Here is an 18,900-nt window from a genome sequence, read left to right as displayed (position 1 = left end):
TCAGGAACGTAATCAAGAACTGCATACATCTAAGATAATCAAAAATGCTAACAGATATTATCCATTCAAATAGAGGTGGACAAAAGCACGGATTTGCTGTCATGTTTAGTACTGGCATCTTCTTGAAAAGTTAGATAGGATAGATTTTCAGCATTTGGTGTTTAAGAATTTTATTCAGAGTGTAAAATTAATGAACACGATATAGACTTACTAATGACACTTTAAAGACCAATGATTAGCAAAGTGGACATTCTCCCTGGAGATCAGTCTGTCCACGGTATTGAGATTACAGGTCGCTGATTATTTACTAGTTGTTGCTTCAATAATTATTCTATTGCTGTGATAATGTTTAAAAGAAAAAAGAAGCAAAAGCATTATTTCAGAATCATATTTTCCAATAGGACATCAACATAAATGCAAAAATCACAGTTGGGGAAAAAATGAAATTACTCAGAAATAATCATTTAAAGTAAAGAGTACAGTAGGCGAAAGATCTATTATTACTTTTTTATTGGGCAGATAATTTGAGACTTCATCTCATTCTTTGCTACTTACCTTTTCATCTTTTATTTGGAAAAACTGTTCAGATAAAAATATGGCAGCAGTGTTTCCTTCCATTTCTACTCTTGGAACAGCCTATTCCTCTTTCTGCCAATAAGAAGTAAATATATGTCCCCAAAAGCAGGAAACATAGCAAACCTTGGTAGACTGAAGTCAGGTTTCTCACTAATATTGGCATTAGTAACTGAGCCATCTCCACCAGATGGCTGGAAAGAATCAGCCTCAAAGCTCCCCTTTTCTGCCCCAGAAACTACACCCAAAAGCAAAGCAAAGAAATTAAGGCATGTATTCCATATGTATCAGGAACAAAAATTTACTTGCAATCTTTAGGATCAAAAGTATTTCCTATGTGTTTACAGTGTGTCATTATACAGTACATAGCTTTTCATTTATTTGTGATCCGTTAAATATATAGAGTGCATTAGAAGTCTATTACAATCCTTTTCAACTATAAATAATTAACATAAATAACTATAAATAATAACATAAATAATATAATATACAGAAAACAGCTGTAAAGACATTCCAAAAATGCAATATTTTTTTTTTAAAATCACACATCCCACTGCAGAAATTTATGCTGTTTTACAGCAGGGGTCTTCAAACCAGGCCCTTTTATGACTTGTGGACTTTGACTCCCAGAATTCCTCAGCCAGCGTGAAGTCCCCAAGTCATAAAAGGGCCAAGTTTGAAGACCCCTCTTCTACAGTTTGATCCTTCTGACAACTACAAATTATGTCCATACTATAAAAAGGATTGTTCCTCACAACAAGGAAAATGATTTTCTGTGGAAATCATACAATGCTATTCCAGTAAATAGTTAAGTCATTCAGTGGCTTGAATGAAGACACTCAAATATCCCTCTTGGTAACTGTCAAACCAACCTCCAAAAGGCATTTTTCAGCTGAGCTTTGCAGATACAATCTATCTAAAGATTTTTGACATGAGACAAAATGGACCAAACTTTCCCTTTCATTCAACCAAGTTCAACACTCATTGGACCTATGAGAAAATTAATAGCTTGTTGGGATAGAAAATGTATGATAAAACCTAGAATTCTACAACCTCCATCCCTCCAAGAATACTAGTGTCATGTTTTTAGCATGTTGCAATGTTTTCTTTTTGAAGTCTACACACATATTAAAAGACCTATGCTCTGTAATTATAAGTGAGGTAGACAGCAACATTCATCTCTGTACCTGGCATTTTTTAGAATTGCCTTTTTTTAATCTTAGACACCAATATCTGGAGTCCTTTTGTCCTTCTTACAATGTCTCAAGTCACTATTTATAAAAATGAAGGATTCCTTTCCTCCATGCCCCCAGTACCAGATTCTTGAACATATTTCATTTTGCCTTAAAAAGAAACTTATATCATGCAGCAAGGCTTGGAAAAGCAGATCAGGAGAGAAACAAACCTAATTGGGCACTTTCAGTTTAGGTAATCTAACTTTTCAGGGTTCAGTGCAAAATATAGACTTGAAAACCAGATTACCACAGAATCTAAATGGTTAGTTATTGGAACATGAGACGGGAACATGGAAGCAATCAAGTCTTAATCTTCCTGATCCAGTTTAATCTTCCATCTTCCTGCTCAGGCTAGGCTACAATGCAAGGATGCAGCCCTGCTTGAAATCCTTGCTTCTTCTTGTCCTGGCACCATTCAAGTATAAGAAAGCAAATTAAGGTCATAGGAGTCCTCTATCTGAAATACACATAAGAAACAATTCAACAAGTTGAGCACACTGAAGAATGCTTCCCACACCCCAACCGCACATCCCCAAAAAAATCTAATTCTTTTTTCTTCCTACCCTCTCCCTATAAGACAATACAGCCTAGGGGAAGAAAGCTGAACTTGGACTCAAGCAGTGCTTAGCTGGTCTCATCAGCCCCAACAAGCATGCTTAATGAACAGAATTGTTAAAATTTGCACCTAATACTGGAAGGACCACAGGCACAAAGATTACACCAATTCAAATCAACAGCCTAAAAGATGATGAACTTTGACCAATTACCTCTTACCTTAATCTGTGTCAAATTAATCTGAAAAACGCTAACCCAGTCTACGTTCCTTAAAGGGACATGTAGTGTAAATAGAAATTGCATACTAGCTGTGTAATCCCCACCCCACCCACAATCAGGATGATCATCAGTCTGCGCATTTTAGCAAGTACTAGTTCTATAGGAATTTTGATACAAGAGTTTTATCATGGAAGATCTGTTGGTAAACATCTTAAAAGGAGCCTATGGATACGGAAAGGGAGGTATTTTACCCATTTGCAGTGCTTAGAGCAGACATGTCAAACTTGTGATGTCACATGACGTCATGCAACGTATCGGAACAGTTTTGCCACTGCCGGCAATGGGGTGGGCGCAGCTTCTGGATGACACGTTCAGCCCGCGGGCCGGCAGTTTGACACCCCTGGCTTAGAGGTTCTGACTATTTTTCAGTCATAACAACATTTCTAAGACAAGAAACAGAAGAACAGAGAAACTAACATCAAAGCGCCCAATCCGTGCTACTGGTTGGCTGGCTTGGAGCATCTCAGTTAAAACCCACATTTGCTGCAGTTCGGAAGACACTCTGTTGGCATCAGGAAGTCCCTGAAAGCAAAGAATAACTATTTTCAAATAGGCAGTTCTCTGCTGCTTTTGGTCTCGCAAGATCAGCTCTGTCTGAAAGTCTGTTCTCTCTAGGAGCTGTCAACAATCTGCAGCCAGACTAAACTTATATATCTTTACTGAGAAACATCTCAGTAATAATACTTACATCATGTAAGCTTGTTGGCTGCTCCTGAGGAGAAGGATGAGAAAGCCAAGCTGGAAAGCCTTTCTGAGGATTCTGTAAAGAGAAGAAGGCCATTCCAGAGAAACATATAACAAAATCAGGCAACATATACACTCCATCTTCACCATTCACTTTCCTAGAACCAGTGATCAGGAAGATTTACCTTTAAAAGTATTTATTTCAACTGTTTCCAAATATATAAAATCATTAGGAATTACGTTACTTTGCAGATAAAAGCAAGAGCTATAAAATACGTTTTTTTCCTTACCTTACCTGAAAAAACCTCCAAGGTCAGTTTTAGATTTCCACCTAGTTCATACGTTGAAATTAATACTAGGTCTTGTGCAGACTAAGTAATACAGGCAGTTACTTTCCTAAATATTACTAATTATAAATAATGTTACAATTAGTGTACTGTGAATCTGGCAGATAAAGAAGTAAATACCATACTAGCTCCTTGGATGTCAGAGATATGTGGATTAAGGTAAAACTCCCTTGAATCAAAGTTCAACTTCCGGTAGAGGGAATACATCATAGTGCAAAATGACACAAACAAGTAACTAGCTAACAAACAAGCAAACAAATTCACTTTAATACAAGTAGTGCTTGCTTACCAACGTTCATTCAGCGACCATTAAAAGTTACAATGGTGCTGAAAAAATAACTAATGGTGATCATGCATCCCTAGTCTGCGTGACCCTTTGCCTGGTGTGTGGTCCCCCTCCCCCTTGCAGAGCAGAGAGAGAAAGGGATTGGAAGAAAGTACATCTGCTCTTCTACACGCTGAAAGCAATGCAATTACACCAGCAACCTGGGGCTGGGAAATGCAAGTGATACACAAACAGCTTACGGTACTTCCTTGAAATTCCTTGGCATCCAATCTACTGGGGGAAGGAGAAAAAAGTTAGCAATTCCTGCAGTCAGTCTCTGCTTGACCCTCTTCCTCACCGCAGAGTGCAGAGATTAGAGAGATTCCAAAAGAGTAAGCTGCTCTTCTACCCATCAAAGGCAATGCAACTGCAGCAGCGGGAAAGGGTCAGGCAAAGGGCAGACTGAGCAAGGACCATCTGAATAAGGATGGTTGGGAACAGGTACCTCTCCAGAGGTTGTGAATCAGGACTATGAGTATCCTCAGCCAGCTAGACCAGGGGTCTTCAAACTTGGCCCTTTTATGACTGGTGGACCTCAGCTCTCAGAATTCCTCAGCCAGGCATGCTGGCTGAGGAATTCTGGGAGCTGAAGTCCACCAGTCATAAAAGGGCCAAGTTTGAAGACCCCTGAGCTAGACCAATGATATCGGATACTGCAGTAGATTTAGTTTCCCACCTTTTAAACATATTTGCAAGCCACTGCAAAGATCCTTGGAGGATTGGAACAACTGCTAAAGAAAGAACCATTATTTTGACAAAATTTTGAATACGTACCTTCTGACACAAAGAAAAAAGTTGCAGCTCCTCAATTGCAAAATGCAACCATACTGGAGAAGGCTGGCGCAGGATGAAACGCACGGCCGCCACCTGATCCACATCACAAAGCATCTAGCAAAAAAAAAAATGGAAACAAAGCATTACTGGAGCATATATACCTACATAATTAACAGAAACTGGATAATGAAATTAAATTACAGTATTTCTACATATTATTATTGTGGAATTACTAGATTGGGGAACATTGCTACATTTTGCTTGGATCTAAATAAAATAACATTTTGTTTAGATCCAGGAACAAATCATCACATTCAGGAACTTCTGCTACACCATTCTATATCAGCTACAGTTTGGAAGGGGGGAAAAATCCCTAAACCAGTAGTGGGGTTAACAGGGTCCCACTGTCTCTTTAGCAGCAGCCAGCATGGCATACTCCACTTGCCCACTCCCCATCTTCCCATTGCCTTCTCTTTCCTCAGCCACTGCCTATAGCCACAGTGGAACATCCTACCTATAGCATTCCCCATCACCACCCTCCAGCATCTTATCTGCACAAGAGTGAGTGTTGGCTGTGTTCCAGAATGCCCTCCTCATTCATTTTAGGCAATAAGAAAACTCAATAAACTTGACCCACTTCTCACAGAAGCTGAAATCATACTCTGCCATAAACACAGACACAAGAAGAAAAAGCAGCTATGGCTATCAAGTACAAATGTGTCTCCTACTTGAAAGAAAGATTATCAGAGACTGAGACAAAATATTGAAGTGCAGAGACATCACATGGAGAATAAATACACTGTCAAGGCCATAACTGTTCTACTTGTAATATGTGATTGTAAGAATTGGGCCACCAGAAAGGCTGAATGAAGAAAAAAATTCAGTGCTTTTACAATGTAATACTGGAAAAAAAAACTGTTAAAAAAACCTGTGGACTGTACAAAGAGTGTATAATTTTGCTGTAAGGTTAAATGAAACTAGACTGTTCACTTGAAACATTAATAAGGAAGCTAATGCTTAAACATTTTGGATATATGATATATAATACATAAACCGTGTGGGTGCTTATGGGAGTATCTCGATACTCCCATGTTACACCACTCCTGCGCAAGCTGCATTGGCTTCCGGTTGCCCTCCAGGTGCGATTCAAGGTACTGATAATCACCTTTAAAGCCCTACATGGCTTAGGCCCGGGGTACTTGAGAGACCACCTGCTGCCAATGTCAACCTCCTATCGCCCGGTTCGCTCCGACAGAGTTGGTCTCCTCAGGGTGCCGTCGGCCAGGCAATGCCGGCTGGCGACCCCCAGGGGGAGAGCCTTCTCTGTGGGCGCACCGACCCTCTGGAACGAACTGCCCCCGGAGCTGCAGATGACCCCTGACCTTCGGTCCTTCTGCCGTGACCTAAAGACCTGGTTATTCCAACAAGCGGGCCTGGACTGATCATAGTTTTTAAATTTGGGTTTTTTAAATTGGTTTAAATTGTTCTTATTTCTTATATTGTTTAATCCTCTTTTAATTTTTGTATTTATATCTTTTAACTTTTTATTGTTGTGAGCCGCCCTGAGTCCTCAGGGAGAAGGGCGGCATATAAATTTAATAAACCTTAAACCTTAAACCAAAATCACTGGAGAAGATCGTGATGTTTGGAAAAACCAAAGCTAACTGAAAATCAAGTAAAAAGAAGGGAAGGTAGCTAGATACTATCACTGATGATGGAAACACAATGTAGCTATTGTTAGACTCACCTTAGTAGGTCATTCAACAGAAAACATCCTGATATTTAAAGGAGGGATACAACAATGTATGCCAGCACTGTACTTATTCAACTTATTTATCAATGATATTGTCATAGTGGGGAAAATGCCTTCGCAATAAAGGTGGGAAATAAGTAGTTCTCAGTATTTCTTTATGGAAACAATCTACTGCTCATGTTATACTCTCAGACAAGCTTTCTTAATTTTAAATCCTGAATGCTGAGCAGTAAAAATGGTTATATTTGAGGAGAAAATAAAAATGCACAAATGGAGAGTTAAGGAAGGCAATATAGAACACGTTCCCTCATATTGACATTTGGGCATTCTTTTTACATCTTCAGGCAGTAAAATAAAAATAAAATTGATCAGCTGTTGGCTAGAATAATTACATTTTGGAAGACAAATTGGGGGTGTCAAATGTCCCAAGTCCAAACCTCCCTGTTTCCTTATTTTCCTTATGCAGAAGAGATATGAGAGACTGCTACACCTAATGATGTGAAACATTTCCTAAATATATTTATTACAATTCTTTTCTGCATGTGGAAACTGGCACATTCCCAATCAGAATACTTGTTAGGGCATTTAATTATTAGATTACGGTATTCTTGTTTCACTACCTGCTTCCAGAACTACGCTATGCCTTTGAAGCAAATGAAATTCCCCACCTCCCCAGTAGAAACTGAAATCCTTACCTGATGCCTGGAAATAGAAAAGTAGTTTTGGGAACCCTCCTCTGTATGTAAGTTAGGCATCAAACAAAAGTTACGTAGACAAGTAACCCATTTGGAAGGGCTTTCATTCCCATCATCTGCAGAACTTCGTCGCTGTACTCGAAGGGTCAAAAAGGCAGTATAGTAATTTTTGAATGCAACTGCCTGTAACTGAAATAAAAATAAAACATTGACTGAATCCATAGCAAGCGAGATTTAATAAAGTAAAAAGAATACAGAGAAAACTTTCATGAATACTTTTTGTTTCTCAGAATATCTCCAGCAATAAGTCTTTAAATAAATGTTCTGTATTGCTTATAGAAGGAAAGGGAATTTTGATTTGGAACAATCAAATGAGTTAATTAGAGATATAAATTTTGGAACAGGAATCTTCTGGCTCACAAATAACCTTAGCTATGAGAATTAAATCAATTACAACTTCTAATTTATCTGTTGTGAATCCCTGACATCTGCTTTTCTTTCACACTTACATCTGTGGTCTGTGAGTGTGGGAATGAAACATCAATCACCAGAACACCAGGCCGGCCTATCTCAGTTTTTATGTCTCCCACTTGCAGTGCTACTGGGTTCTTAATGGTGCAGGGGACTTGCTCCAATGCCATGGTCCCCATTCTGGAACAAAATAACAGCTTCAGTAAAGTGGCATACAACAATCACAACCATTATTTCACTATATTATATACAGGCTTTCTGTGCTAAAGGGATTTCTTCCATTTTCCACCCTTATTGGATGAGGAAGTTTTTGAAAATGCAAAAACTTTCATAAAAATGTTATGTTTTCCATTAATCAGTGTTTACCACAAAAAAATATTTATACACCCTTCCGGTGCTTTTCATAAAATACAAGACATTGTGCCAGGGAATCCTATTTTGTTAAGGCACCAAGTGGCTATTTCAGATAGAACAGAACAAAATAACAGATTTGGAAGAGATCTTGGAGGTCTTCAAGTCCAGGGGTAGGCAACCTCGGCTCTTTTATGACTCATGGACTTTAACTCCCAGAATTCCTGAGCCAGCCAAGCTGGCTCAGGAATTCTGGGAGTTGAAGTCCATGAGTCATAAAAGTGCCGAGGTTGCCTACCCCTGTTCTAGTCCAACCCCCTGCTTAGGCTTGACATCCTATAAACCATTTCAGGCAAATGGTTATTCAATCTCTTCTTAAAAGCCTCCAGTGATTGAGCATTCACAACTTCTGCAAGCAAGACTTTCCACTAGTTAATTGTTCTAATCTAACAGGTATCTGATGCTGCTACTAATTATGAAAAGTTTAAATAAACTTGACAGCTAGAAATCTATGCCTCAACAATTTTCTGAAAGAATGCAAACGACCAGCTAGCTGTCTGCAAGGAGTTATAAACCATTCCCCACCCAGTCAGAGTTGAAGAAGCTTCTTGGATAAGAAGCGAAGCGTCTTTAAAGAAAAACAAAAGTCCACTTGCCTCGTGAAAAAGCACCTTCGGGACAACTTTGACCTGGATGACTGAGAATCTCCACAGACATTTACCTATCCCTTGAAGCTAAACAATGGCAACACTCCCCGACCCTGCAGACTTCCGTATTGTTAATAAGGGCAGGTGGGGGTCTTGGACAGCTTATCAAAGGCAAACGTCCTTTGCCTGCGCTAGGGGCCGAGAGACCAATGGGCAAGCCATCATCCGGGAAAGGGAGCGAACACGGGTCCGTCCGATGCCGTTGCTTCGCACACAACTTGGACCGCTACAACTCGTCTGCTCCCAGCAGCCCGAGTACAAACACGGCTCTGCCACCCTGTCTTTTCCATCTGCCTCCTTCCCGCTTGAAGCCGAGCGAGGACGGACTGCGAGGGGGCTTCCGGCGTCTATTTATTTATTTAAATTCCATTTATATCCCGCCCTTCTCCGAAGACTCAGGGCGGCTTACAAGCTTAGCAGTAGCCTTCATTCTATGTATATGCCTGCTTATTAGGGCTTTCACACACACCCCAAGCGGCATTATTACAAAGTCAGCTTAATTGCCCCCAACAATCTGGGTCCTCATTTTACCTACCTGGGAAGGATGGAAGGCTGAGTCAACCTTGAGCCTGGTGGGATGCGAACCTGCACTAATTGCAGGCAGCTGGTGTTACTTAAGGAGGCATTAGCCCACTCAAGGCCACTTCCAGCACGGCCGCCCCGGCCTTACAGCCGCTGCCAAGAGGTTCCAGGAGGCGGAGCCCCCTTTCGCTAAGGTTCGCGTCGCGTTGCGAACCGCGGATGACGTAAGAGGCCCGTTGGCAGGAGGCACAGGAAATCCGTCCCGGAAGGCGGGACTTGCACCTTTACTATAAGCGAAACCAGCGACGTGTCCAAGGCCGGCTCCGGCCCTTTGATCTGACGCAAAATGCCGCCTGATAGCCGAGCCTGCGTTGCTACGGCAACACGGTCGCTTCTTCTTGCGATTGGCCGATTAATGCGATTCTTCTCGCCCGCCATTGGAGGAGGGGAGTGATCGGCCACGTCAGACGCGCTGATTGGTCAAAGGGTTCGAACGGGAAGCGGAGCGGGGTGGGGGAGGGAGAAATGCCGTGGACGTTCGTTCTGGCTCCCGCCAGCGGGGCGGAGTCTCGGAGTTGGCCTGAACCGGGCGCCGCGGGTGAGGGCGCGAGGTGGCACCCGGGGAGGCTGCTCGGCGACTTGCTCTTCGGGCGGGAGACGGCGACTGGGACCCGGGCAAGCTGCTGGCAAGCTTGGCTGAACGGGACGGGGCGAGACAGCTGGCGCGAAGCGGGGCTCGCAGGCAGGTTTAGCGTCAGCTGAGAGCGGGTCGGGGTGGGGTGGGGGAGGCGTGGGTCCCGCAAAGCTGACTTTTCCTTCTTTCCGCTCAGGCCAAGATGAAGGCGCTGATCCTGGTGGGGGGCTACGGCACTCGGCTGCGACCCCTGACCCTCAGCATCCCGAAGCCGCTGGTCGAATTCTGCAACAAGCCCATCCTGTTGCACCAGGTGGAGGCCTTAGTAAAGGTAGGGTGGGGTGGGGGCTTAGACCCCATCCTAGATGCCTCTGTATGGGACGAGTGAGTTCTTCCTGGCTTTTCCTAAAGGCTGCCCGACGACGAGCTGAAAGTCAAAAAAAGCAAAGCTTTTCCTTGTTGCGTTTGTGTGGGAAACCTCTGCCTGTTGAATTGCTGCCTGATGCAGGGTTTTTAACGGGACACTATTTTAAGAGAAATGCCGGGGTTTTCTGCTTGCATTTGAGAAGATGCAGCGCAGAGTTTTCTTTGGAACCCCCCCCTCCTTTTTATTTTTGCATTTATTTATTTGTTAAATGTATTTGCTGCCCATCTTGCCGTGGGGCTACGCTGGGGTGGCTTACAACAGTAAAACGTACATCCCGTTGGACTTAAATTGACCTGTCTTGCCATAGAGAGAAATCAAGATGTCTGATATTTTGTACTCTACTAGGAAAGAGATGAATGTGAGAATCAGACTAAATCTGGACTTGAAGTAATAGATTTTGTCTGCTTCAGAAAGCAAAGTTGAATTTGCAACTATCACATTAGTTGTTTCTGCCTGTTGCTTAGGAAAGGTATTCATGGTAAGATTATTTTCATAGCTATGGCCTCTTATGACCACCCAGATGATTTGTTTTCCTCCTGTTCAACTGTGTCCATTTGCCTAGAAAAGCCCCTGCAGTTTTCTTGCCAAAGGTTTTCCAGAAGCGCTGCACCTTTGCCTCCTTCCTGAGGCTGAGAGACTGGTCCAAGATCACCTAGCTAGCCCAACCTGGGATTAGAACTCGCTAATTCTTTAATCATTAACCCAAACTGTTTTTTTTCTTAGATGACATTTAATATTTGTTTATACTGTACTTTTAAATCCATCTCACATCTTGCAGTACATTTATTTATTAAATGCTGGTTGGAATAAGGGTGCTTTTAGAATTTTTGAATTTTTTTCTTATGAACTGATATGTCCAAATTATACTTCCTGAAAATATATTCTTGAAATGTAGTACCAGTATGTAAAAAGCGGTGTCTTAATTCATATCAATCTAATCACTGTTATTTTAAGGCCAGACAGTAAAACCCAATATTGATTGTAATGATGCAATAGAATCACCTGGGTATAGGTAGATAGCATGGTCTTAAATAATGTATGTTTTAGAAGCTAAACAGCACTTTGACTTGATTGCAGAAATATTGTTATATTGGGCCCAGTTATACTGTGGCTAATGTAATTGATGCAGAATAAGTTTGTATCTAAAGCGTCTAGCTTCCATAAGCGTTTTAGTTGTGGTTTAGTTTTAGTTGAAAGCAAGGGCATCTGCACACACAACATGACAATAAGCAATAATCTAACTTGTTAGGTGTTGTCTAATCATGTTGCATTTTAGTTAAGTCAGTTTTCTTAGGACAGGAAACTCTTGACACTGATCAAAGTCACTTCCAGAATGTTAGAATAACTCTCCAATGAGGATTCAACAGTTTCGGATTTCTCTGTCATGAGCCAATATTTGGCATTTCTAATCACTAATAAGGAGTAATTATTTGGGGATATTATAATTCTGACAATCGTCTTAAACAATCCCTTGAATCAAGCCCATGCCTTCAGATCATGTTGAATGCTAATTTTTTCCTGGCAGGCAGGTGTTAATCATGTGATCCTTGCTGTGAGCTATATGTCAGAACTACTGGAGAAGGAGATGAAAGAACAAGAGCAAAGGGTAAGTGACTTGAGGTGAGCTTGTTTACATGGATGTATTGGGTAGAGTAAATCAGCTCTTTTTTGCATTTGCCGGGGTATTATTATTTTGCAGCGCAGTGATTTGTCATTTCCAGTCATTCTACGCCAGGGGTGTCAAACTCACAATGCCACGTGACATGTCGCGACTTTTTTCCCATTGCCGGCAATGGGGTGGGCGCAGTTTCGCTACGATGCATCTGGCTCACGGACCAGCCGTTTGACACCCCTGTTCCACGCTCTAGTCTACTCAACAGCATTTTCCACAGGGCAATTAACAGATATGCATGTGCATACTGGTGGGTGATTAATAATTTTAGCGCTCCTGAATTAGGGAACTGATGTTTCAGCTTTAATATTTTGTTTCAATAGAAATGAATTAAGGATTTTACATTAATATTTTGTCTTGGCTTGTGCAAGGAAAATGGATGATGTTGAGTTTAGCTAAATTACTTCTGTGTGCTTGAATCTTCTTAAAATAAGGATGTGATGTATGAGATTTAACTAACATATAGAGCAATATGTTGAAAAAAAGTGAAATAAGCACAACTCTTTTCATAATTCCTTATATAAGATCCCTGCTGTATAGTGTTAAAACAGGATATGTTATCTCTGGGTATCATGATACTGCTTTTCAGTAGCTTTCCATAATTGATTGTTTTGTACATTCAGTACTTGATTTATCTTCAAGAAGTGTTAATAAAGTGCAGGATTATTCTCACAGATAATGACCTTGAAGATGCTGCAGTGCTCCCTTGATTGCTTACTATTCGCTATGTTCACTTAGGTTGATGGATTCAACATCTAAAAAATATCAGAATTTCCACTAACTCTGCAGTAAAGAATTCAATCTTAATAAGGTTTTTTTTATCTCACCCCTTTCTTGTATAATGTTTTAAGCAAAGTACTTTGAGCACAAATTTGGCCTTTCCCCCCCCAGTATTTGTGGTTTGTGTCTATTATTTTGAAAAAGTTGTGTCTTTTGTCATTTCACAAAATCACACACAAAATGCTTATATTAGAAGTACTTTCTCCACTGTACTGACTGGACAATTTTTTTCCCTTTGGCTCCCTAGTTTGCCTTGCACCTTTTGGCCTGTATCCCAAGATAAGTTAACTTAACAAAAGTTCTTGAAAGAAAAGTGTCCTTTTCTTTTTTTTTTCTCCAAGGAGTGCCCTGAACCCCATATTACAGCTTCTTGATGGTTATGGAATGCCATGCCTGCAGAAATGCTATATGTGCCTAATTTTAAATAGACTCTGTTACCTTCAACAGACTTCTTTCCAAGTAGGAGTGCTTAGCAGTAGGGTGTTTGAATATGGTTTAAGAAATAGATAATCCAAGAACTTTGCAAGACGGCTAGGTAGAATTCTGTTCCCTTGTCTAAATTACCTTATTAGCAGCGTTATTTGGTGTGCTTATACACTTAAATAAAGAGCAATGAGTCAACAATTTGCAGGTTGCCGTAAACCAACTGGTGATATAATTAACTTGTCCTGTTTGAGAAATTTTATAAAGGCAGTTATGGACAGAGTCTCCGCCATGTACTCACAGATGCTTGCTTCTACTTTTCTTCTAACTGCATTTCCAAATTCTTCTTTGTTCTCAGCTGGGCATTCAGATTTCTCTGTCACATGAGAAGGAACCACTGGGCACAGGTAACTGTGAGTTTAGCGGTGTTTGTTGGTTATGGATGCTAAAGGGCTTATGATCAGATGGACACTGATAACTCCTGTTTCCTCCACAGCTGGCCCACTGGCACTAGCACAAGAGCTTTTGGCCGAAAATTCAGAACCTTTTTTTGTACTCAATAGCGATGTGATCTGTGATTTTCCCTTCACAGACATGGTACACTTTCACAGGCATCATGGAAAAGAAGGCACCATTGTGGTAAGTACCTGAGGATTGCGTTTCATTGTTTTATGCTTTTTGAGGGTATTTTTAAATCCCTACTGCATTTGAAGCTCCCAGAAGTGTGGAGCAGGTTAGCTGGGAACACAGAAATCAAACCCTTTGGGGGGACCGTATACAATAACACATTATTATCAAAACCAAATGGAAATAAAATATACGTAAATGCAAACCCAATGCTGTACAGTCCTCTCTTTGTTAACATAGGTTGGAGTATATTTATTTTTAAAAAACTGCTAAACCTGACATCATACAACACAAGCCGGATGATAGGTGGAATATAAAACTAAAAATATTTAAGTAATGTGGTTTATTTTTGATTTAAGCTGTTACATGAATCCAGCCTTCTGGATGGTTTATGATTGTCTGATCATGTGAATTCAGCAGCGCATTGTTTATTCAATAAATCTTGGCTAAGCAAGCCATATCTTAATTGCTTGTTAGCCCCTTAAAAAAGACTAAGTGTCCTTTTTAAGACTTTGAAATGGGGTCAGAAAAAAATAGTCAAATAGGCATAGCATTTTATATTAAGAGGTGATAGGTGCTTTTTCTGATTTATGATTCACTACAACTGCATCTAATGTTGACTTTGCCTCCCAGGTCACAAAAGTGGAAGAACCCTCCAAATATGGTGTAGTAGTGTGTGAGGCAGATACTGGAATCATACATCGCTTTGTGGAGAAACCTCAGGTTTTTGTTTCGAATAAAATCAATGCTGGCATGTACATCTTAAATCCAAGTGTATTAAAGCGCATTCAGGTATGAAACAAAAAGGGTAAAATGGAGGTTTCAACGAGCTAATTTCCATTAGATGTTTTTTTCTGATGTAATGCAGATCAAAGCCATTTTTAGATGATTCTTCCATAGTACTTAGACTCATTGGACTGTGGGAGTGGTATATTTGATTGTCATGATGTGCAGATTCTGAAATGGCTTTTCCCCTAATAGATCAGTGAGGATATCTTTCTTCAATTAGCTATTGCTTCTGATGGGAATGATCTGAAGTCTAAAGAAATATTAGTTTATTGTGTAAATATTGGTGAGATGTTCACAGTCACTCAAAGCCTGGTCACCTCCAGATCGGACTACTTGTAGTGCACTCTATATGGGGCTGCCCTTGAAACATATCCAGAATGATGTGGCACAGGCAGTTACATGTGCTTTCAAAACAGCAGATGTCGCACTTCAGCTCTGCAAACTGTATTGGCCTCCAGGTCCAATTCAAGGTGCTGGTTTTAAATCTTCAAAGTCCTTCACGGCATGGGACTGGGTTATCCAAGAGACTACCTATCCCCAGTTACATCAGCCCATCCCATTAGGTCTGGCAGAGAAGACATGTTCCCACCCTCCACCCCCAAAATGAGGTTAATTCTATCCCTGTTGATGTTCTGGAAGTCGCTCGAGACCTGGCTGCGGCATTAGGTCTGGGGAGTCCCAGGAGACATTACCGTGGCTTAATAATTCATCCTCCCTTGGGCCTCCGTTCATATTCTAATAATGATTTTGTATGTTTTTAATAGTTTTTACATTTTTTTATGTTGTATTCTGCCCAGAGTCACTTTTTGAAATGAGCGACCATATAGATTTGTTAAATAAATGCATGAGGGTTGTATAGCTCCTATTGGGATGGCCACCTGAGCCCCTTTATCTTTTCCTTAGCTGCGGCCTACCTCAATTGAGAAAGAAATATTTCCTGTAATGGCAGAGGAAGGACAACTCTATGCCATGGAACTGCATGGTAAGGGAAAAGCTTTAGTACCTTTGGACTAGGATTCAGAATTAGACAGTAATGTCTGTTCTCAAAACAAAAGTTTGTCTTGTTAGCCTAAGTCAGGGGTTCCCAATCATGGCAACTTTAAGACGTATGGACTTCAACTGTAGCTGGTTGTCAAATTCTGAGAGTTGAAGTTCACACGTCTTAAAAGTTGCCGAGATTGGGAATCCCTGGCCTAAGTAAATGCAGCTTTTTCTAGAAGAAACAGCTAATCAATCTTGAGGTTGATGAAAGGACATTTTAAATACCCTTAAGATGGAATATAAATTTAAACATTTGGAAAGTAAATTCTTCCGATGCTACTTTTAGAACAGGGCATCCTAAAGCCCTAGAATCACACGCAGCCTTGTCTTTTTGCATGATGAACGTATACTCACTTTTGGCCCTCAGCCAGCCAAAAAATGTTTAGGTCAGCTCTTGGCTGCTAAAAAGATTTGGGGAGGGGGTCAATGGTGCCTCTTTGTTGATTCCTGGTGACTACCTGAATGAGTCCGTGTAATTTGCCTGGAAAGATTTGAAAAATGGATTGTCATTGTCTCCTTAGGGCTGAGAGTGACTGGTTTAACTAGAACACCAAACTGGCTTTCTCCTAAAAGATTGCCCACTGTTATTTTAAAGCAAAGGAATGTTACATATATTACAAAATAATACATAAAATTGCCAAGACTGGGAACCCCAGCCTAGAAGCATTAATGCTTTCTCTGCTTCCAGACGAGCCCCTTGTGTCTATGATCCCAATGAAACTCTGTTACAGATTGCCTGATTCATAAACCTTCTATCACTGCAGGGTTCTGGATGGACATTGGGCAGCCAAAAGATTTCCTGACTGGCATGTGCCTATACCTACAATATTTGCGGCTGAAGCAGCCTGAGCGGTTGCATTCTGGATTGGGCTGCATGGGAAACGTACTAGTGGTAATCCCCTTTTAAAAAATCATTTTCTAGCATTTCCATAGGGATCAATCTAGCTGAAGCAGGGCAACAGCATAAGCAAATGTTTACTAAGTACAGGTAGTCCTCAAGTTACAGCCATTCATTCAGTGACCATTTGAAATTACATCAACACAGAAAAAAGTGACTTATGACCATTTTTCACATTTACGGCCATTGCGGCATCTCACGATCACATGATCAGAATTGGGACAGTTGGCAACTGGGTCAGATTTATGATGATTGCAGTGTCCCAGGGTCATGTGATCACCTAATGCAACCTTTTGACAAGCAATGGAGAAGCCAGGTTCACTTAACCGTATTACTAACTTAATACCTGCAGTGATTCACTTAACAACTGTGGCAAGAAAGGTTGTAAAATGGGGCAAAATTCACTTAACAGCAGTCTCACTTAGCAACAGAAATTTTGGGCTCCAGATAAGTCAAGGACTACCTGTATGTAGTTCTGATCTGGGAGTAGAAGAGGGAAACTGGAAATTATTGAGGAAGGATCATAATGCTGTCTTTCACATTAGATCTTTCATTTCAGGACCCAAGTGCCAAGATTGGATCAAACTGCAGCATTGGTCCCAATGTCACAATTGGGGCAGGAGTTGTGATAGAGGATGGTGTTCGGATCAAACGTTGTACTGTACTAAAGGGATCACGCATCCGTTCCCACTCTTGGCTTGAATCCTGTATTGTTGGGTGGAGCTCCTCAGTGGGTCAATGGGTGAGTGAGCTCTACTTGTGCTAAAAACTAAGGGTTCTGCCCGTACAATTTAGAAAATAAGTTGTATTGCCCTTTATATATAAATACTGAAAAGGACAGTGTGATGCAATTAAGATTTTTTCCCCTTTTAGAACTTTTGAAGGCCCACAGAGTCTCTCTGTTGTAGAAATTCACGAGCAAAACATTTTTTCTTAAATATGGTCAAAATGAGCACATTAAGCTTCTGCAAAGCTTTAGGCATGATTTCTTCATCCCCACTGCAGCTATTGTATGGCAGGGGTTGTGGGGGACCTGAGAGTCTTACATAGAGGAAAACTTAGTAAGCCTCGGATATCACCCAGGGCAGGGGTAGGCAACCTTGGCTCTTTTATGACTCGTGGACTTCAACTCCCAGAATTCCTGAGTCAGCCATGCTGAGGGGAAGTTTCCAAGCTGAGCCATGCTGGCTCAGGAATTCTGGGAGTTGAAGTCCATGAGTCATAAAAGAGCCAAGGTTGCCTACCTCTGACCCAGGGCATTCTGACTTTGCTTTCCTTAGCTGCCAAGTGGCTGAGTGTAATTAACTGTTAAGAACCAATTCCTGAATACCTACGTGACTTGTATAAGCAAGTAGCTCTTTTAGCTTGAGTCTCTTAAAATATACTTTCCTAAGCTTAGCTCCTTGTAATTGCACATCATTATTTCCTCAGGTGCGGATGGAGAATGTCACTGTGTTGGGGGAAGATGTCATTGTGAACGATGAACTCTACCTCAACGGGGCCAATGTGCTGCCTCACAAATCCATTGCTGAATCAGTCCCAGAGCCTCGCATCATCATGTAGAAAGCTTGGATTGAGCGCTGGACTAACTGGAAGAACATTTTATTGGAACGACCACACTCTGTGCCTTGATGGCAAGGGACTCTGTATTGAGTTCCTCAAGTTTTTTTTTCTTCCAAATACTATTTTTCCCCTCTTGCTGCTGACTTAACCTTTACATGGAATCCTAGGAGCGGACAAGACTAGGGTTGCATCATTCAGGATTGGGAATGGGGTGAGCTAGGATAGGCTACTTGAGCCAGATCCACCATTATTCTATAGAGTCCAGTACCTTATATTGAACAGGGACAAGTCATCTTTGCTCCAACATCTGGGATAGTATAATAGCTCATCTGTTTTGAAGATGAAAATATCCAATAGTTCTGGGAAAGGGAATGAACAGCACGTTGTATGCTAATATGCTAGGGTGGTATTTGCTGTTTATGAAGTACAAAGGCAAACAAAATGCAGTACTCTTCTATGGACCTTAATTGCCTTATAAAACTGTTTCCTTCCCTATGGTGAATAACTGGCAACTTTAGAACTTTGGACAAGGTTCTCTAATGAAATCATATTATAATGAAAACAAATGAAATTATTGTAATTAATAATGAATTCTAGGTATGTCATGTGTTGTCTACTCTTCAAGACGTGCTAATGATGAGAGCGATACTCCTTAAAATCAACTTGCTTTAATTGCTCTTTCGTGCAAGTATCCCTGCAAGTACTGTGCCAACCCTTTGCAATGCTTACCTACTTATAATCTACATCAGAAATAATATCTTGGAAATGTGGAGAA

At 40.9% G+C, this 18,900-nt stretch overlaps 2 protein-coding genes across 4 annotated transcripts; one reads left to right on the top strand and one right to left on the bottom strand.

The window, feature by feature from the left end:
- Positions 1 to 447: 447 nt before the first annotated feature.
- On the bottom strand, positions 448 to 8,047 carry NICN1 (nicolin 1, tubulin polyglutamylase complex subunit). 2 transcript variants are annotated; one of them, XM_083351201.1, is made up of 6 exons: positions 7,730 to 8,047; positions 7,221 to 7,409; positions 4,773 to 4,886; positions 3,331 to 3,402; positions 3,060 to 3,164; positions 448 to 2,265 (listed from the first exon to the last, which is right to left on the bottom strand). In XM_083351201.1, exons 1-6 carry the CDS (start codon positions 7,868 to 7,870, stop codon positions 2,224 to 2,226), a joined length of 663 nt encoding a protein of 220 aa, XP_083207327.1. In that variant the 5' UTR covers positions 7,871 to 8,047; the 3' UTR covers positions 448 to 2,223. The 2 variants fall into 2 exon arrangements, with proteins under 2 accessions (XP_083207327.1, XP_083207326.1); XM_083351200.1 differs by lacking the exon at positions 448 to 2,265 and having other exon boundaries at positions 2,937 to 3,164.
- A 1,737-nt stretch (positions 8,048 to 9,784) lies between these two features.
- GMPPB (GDP-mannose pyrophosphorylase B) lies at positions 9,785 to 18,725 on the top strand. Of its 2 annotated transcripts, none has more exons than XM_083356147.1 (10): positions 9,785 to 9,869; positions 10,102 to 10,236; positions 11,858 to 11,938; positions 13,566 to 13,614; positions 13,704 to 13,846; positions 14,468 to 14,626; positions 15,527 to 15,605; positions 16,429 to 16,556; positions 17,122 to 17,304; positions 17,994 to 18,725. In XM_083356147.1, exons 2-10 carry the CDS (start codon positions 10,108 to 10,110, stop codon positions 18,123 to 18,125), a joined length of 1,083 nt encoding a protein of 360 aa, XP_083212273.1. In that variant the 5' UTR covers positions 9,785 to 9,869; positions 10,102 to 10,107; the 3' UTR covers positions 18,126 to 18,725. The 2 variants fall into 2 exon arrangements, with proteins under 2 accessions (XP_083212273.1, XP_083212272.1); XM_083356146.1 differs by having other exon boundaries at positions 9,798 to 10,013.
- The last annotated feature ends 175 nt before the right edge of the window (positions 18,726 to 18,900 follow it).

This window comes from Vipera ursinii, assembly GCF_947247035.1.
Source record: "Vipera ursinii genome assembly, chromosome: 2".
Classification (NCBI taxonomy): Eukaryota; Metazoa; Chordata; class Lepidosauria; order Squamata; family Viperidae; genus Vipera; species Vipera ursinii.
Note: the sequence above shows the minus strand (reverse complement) of the source record. Positions and strands in the feature narration are given on the sequence as shown.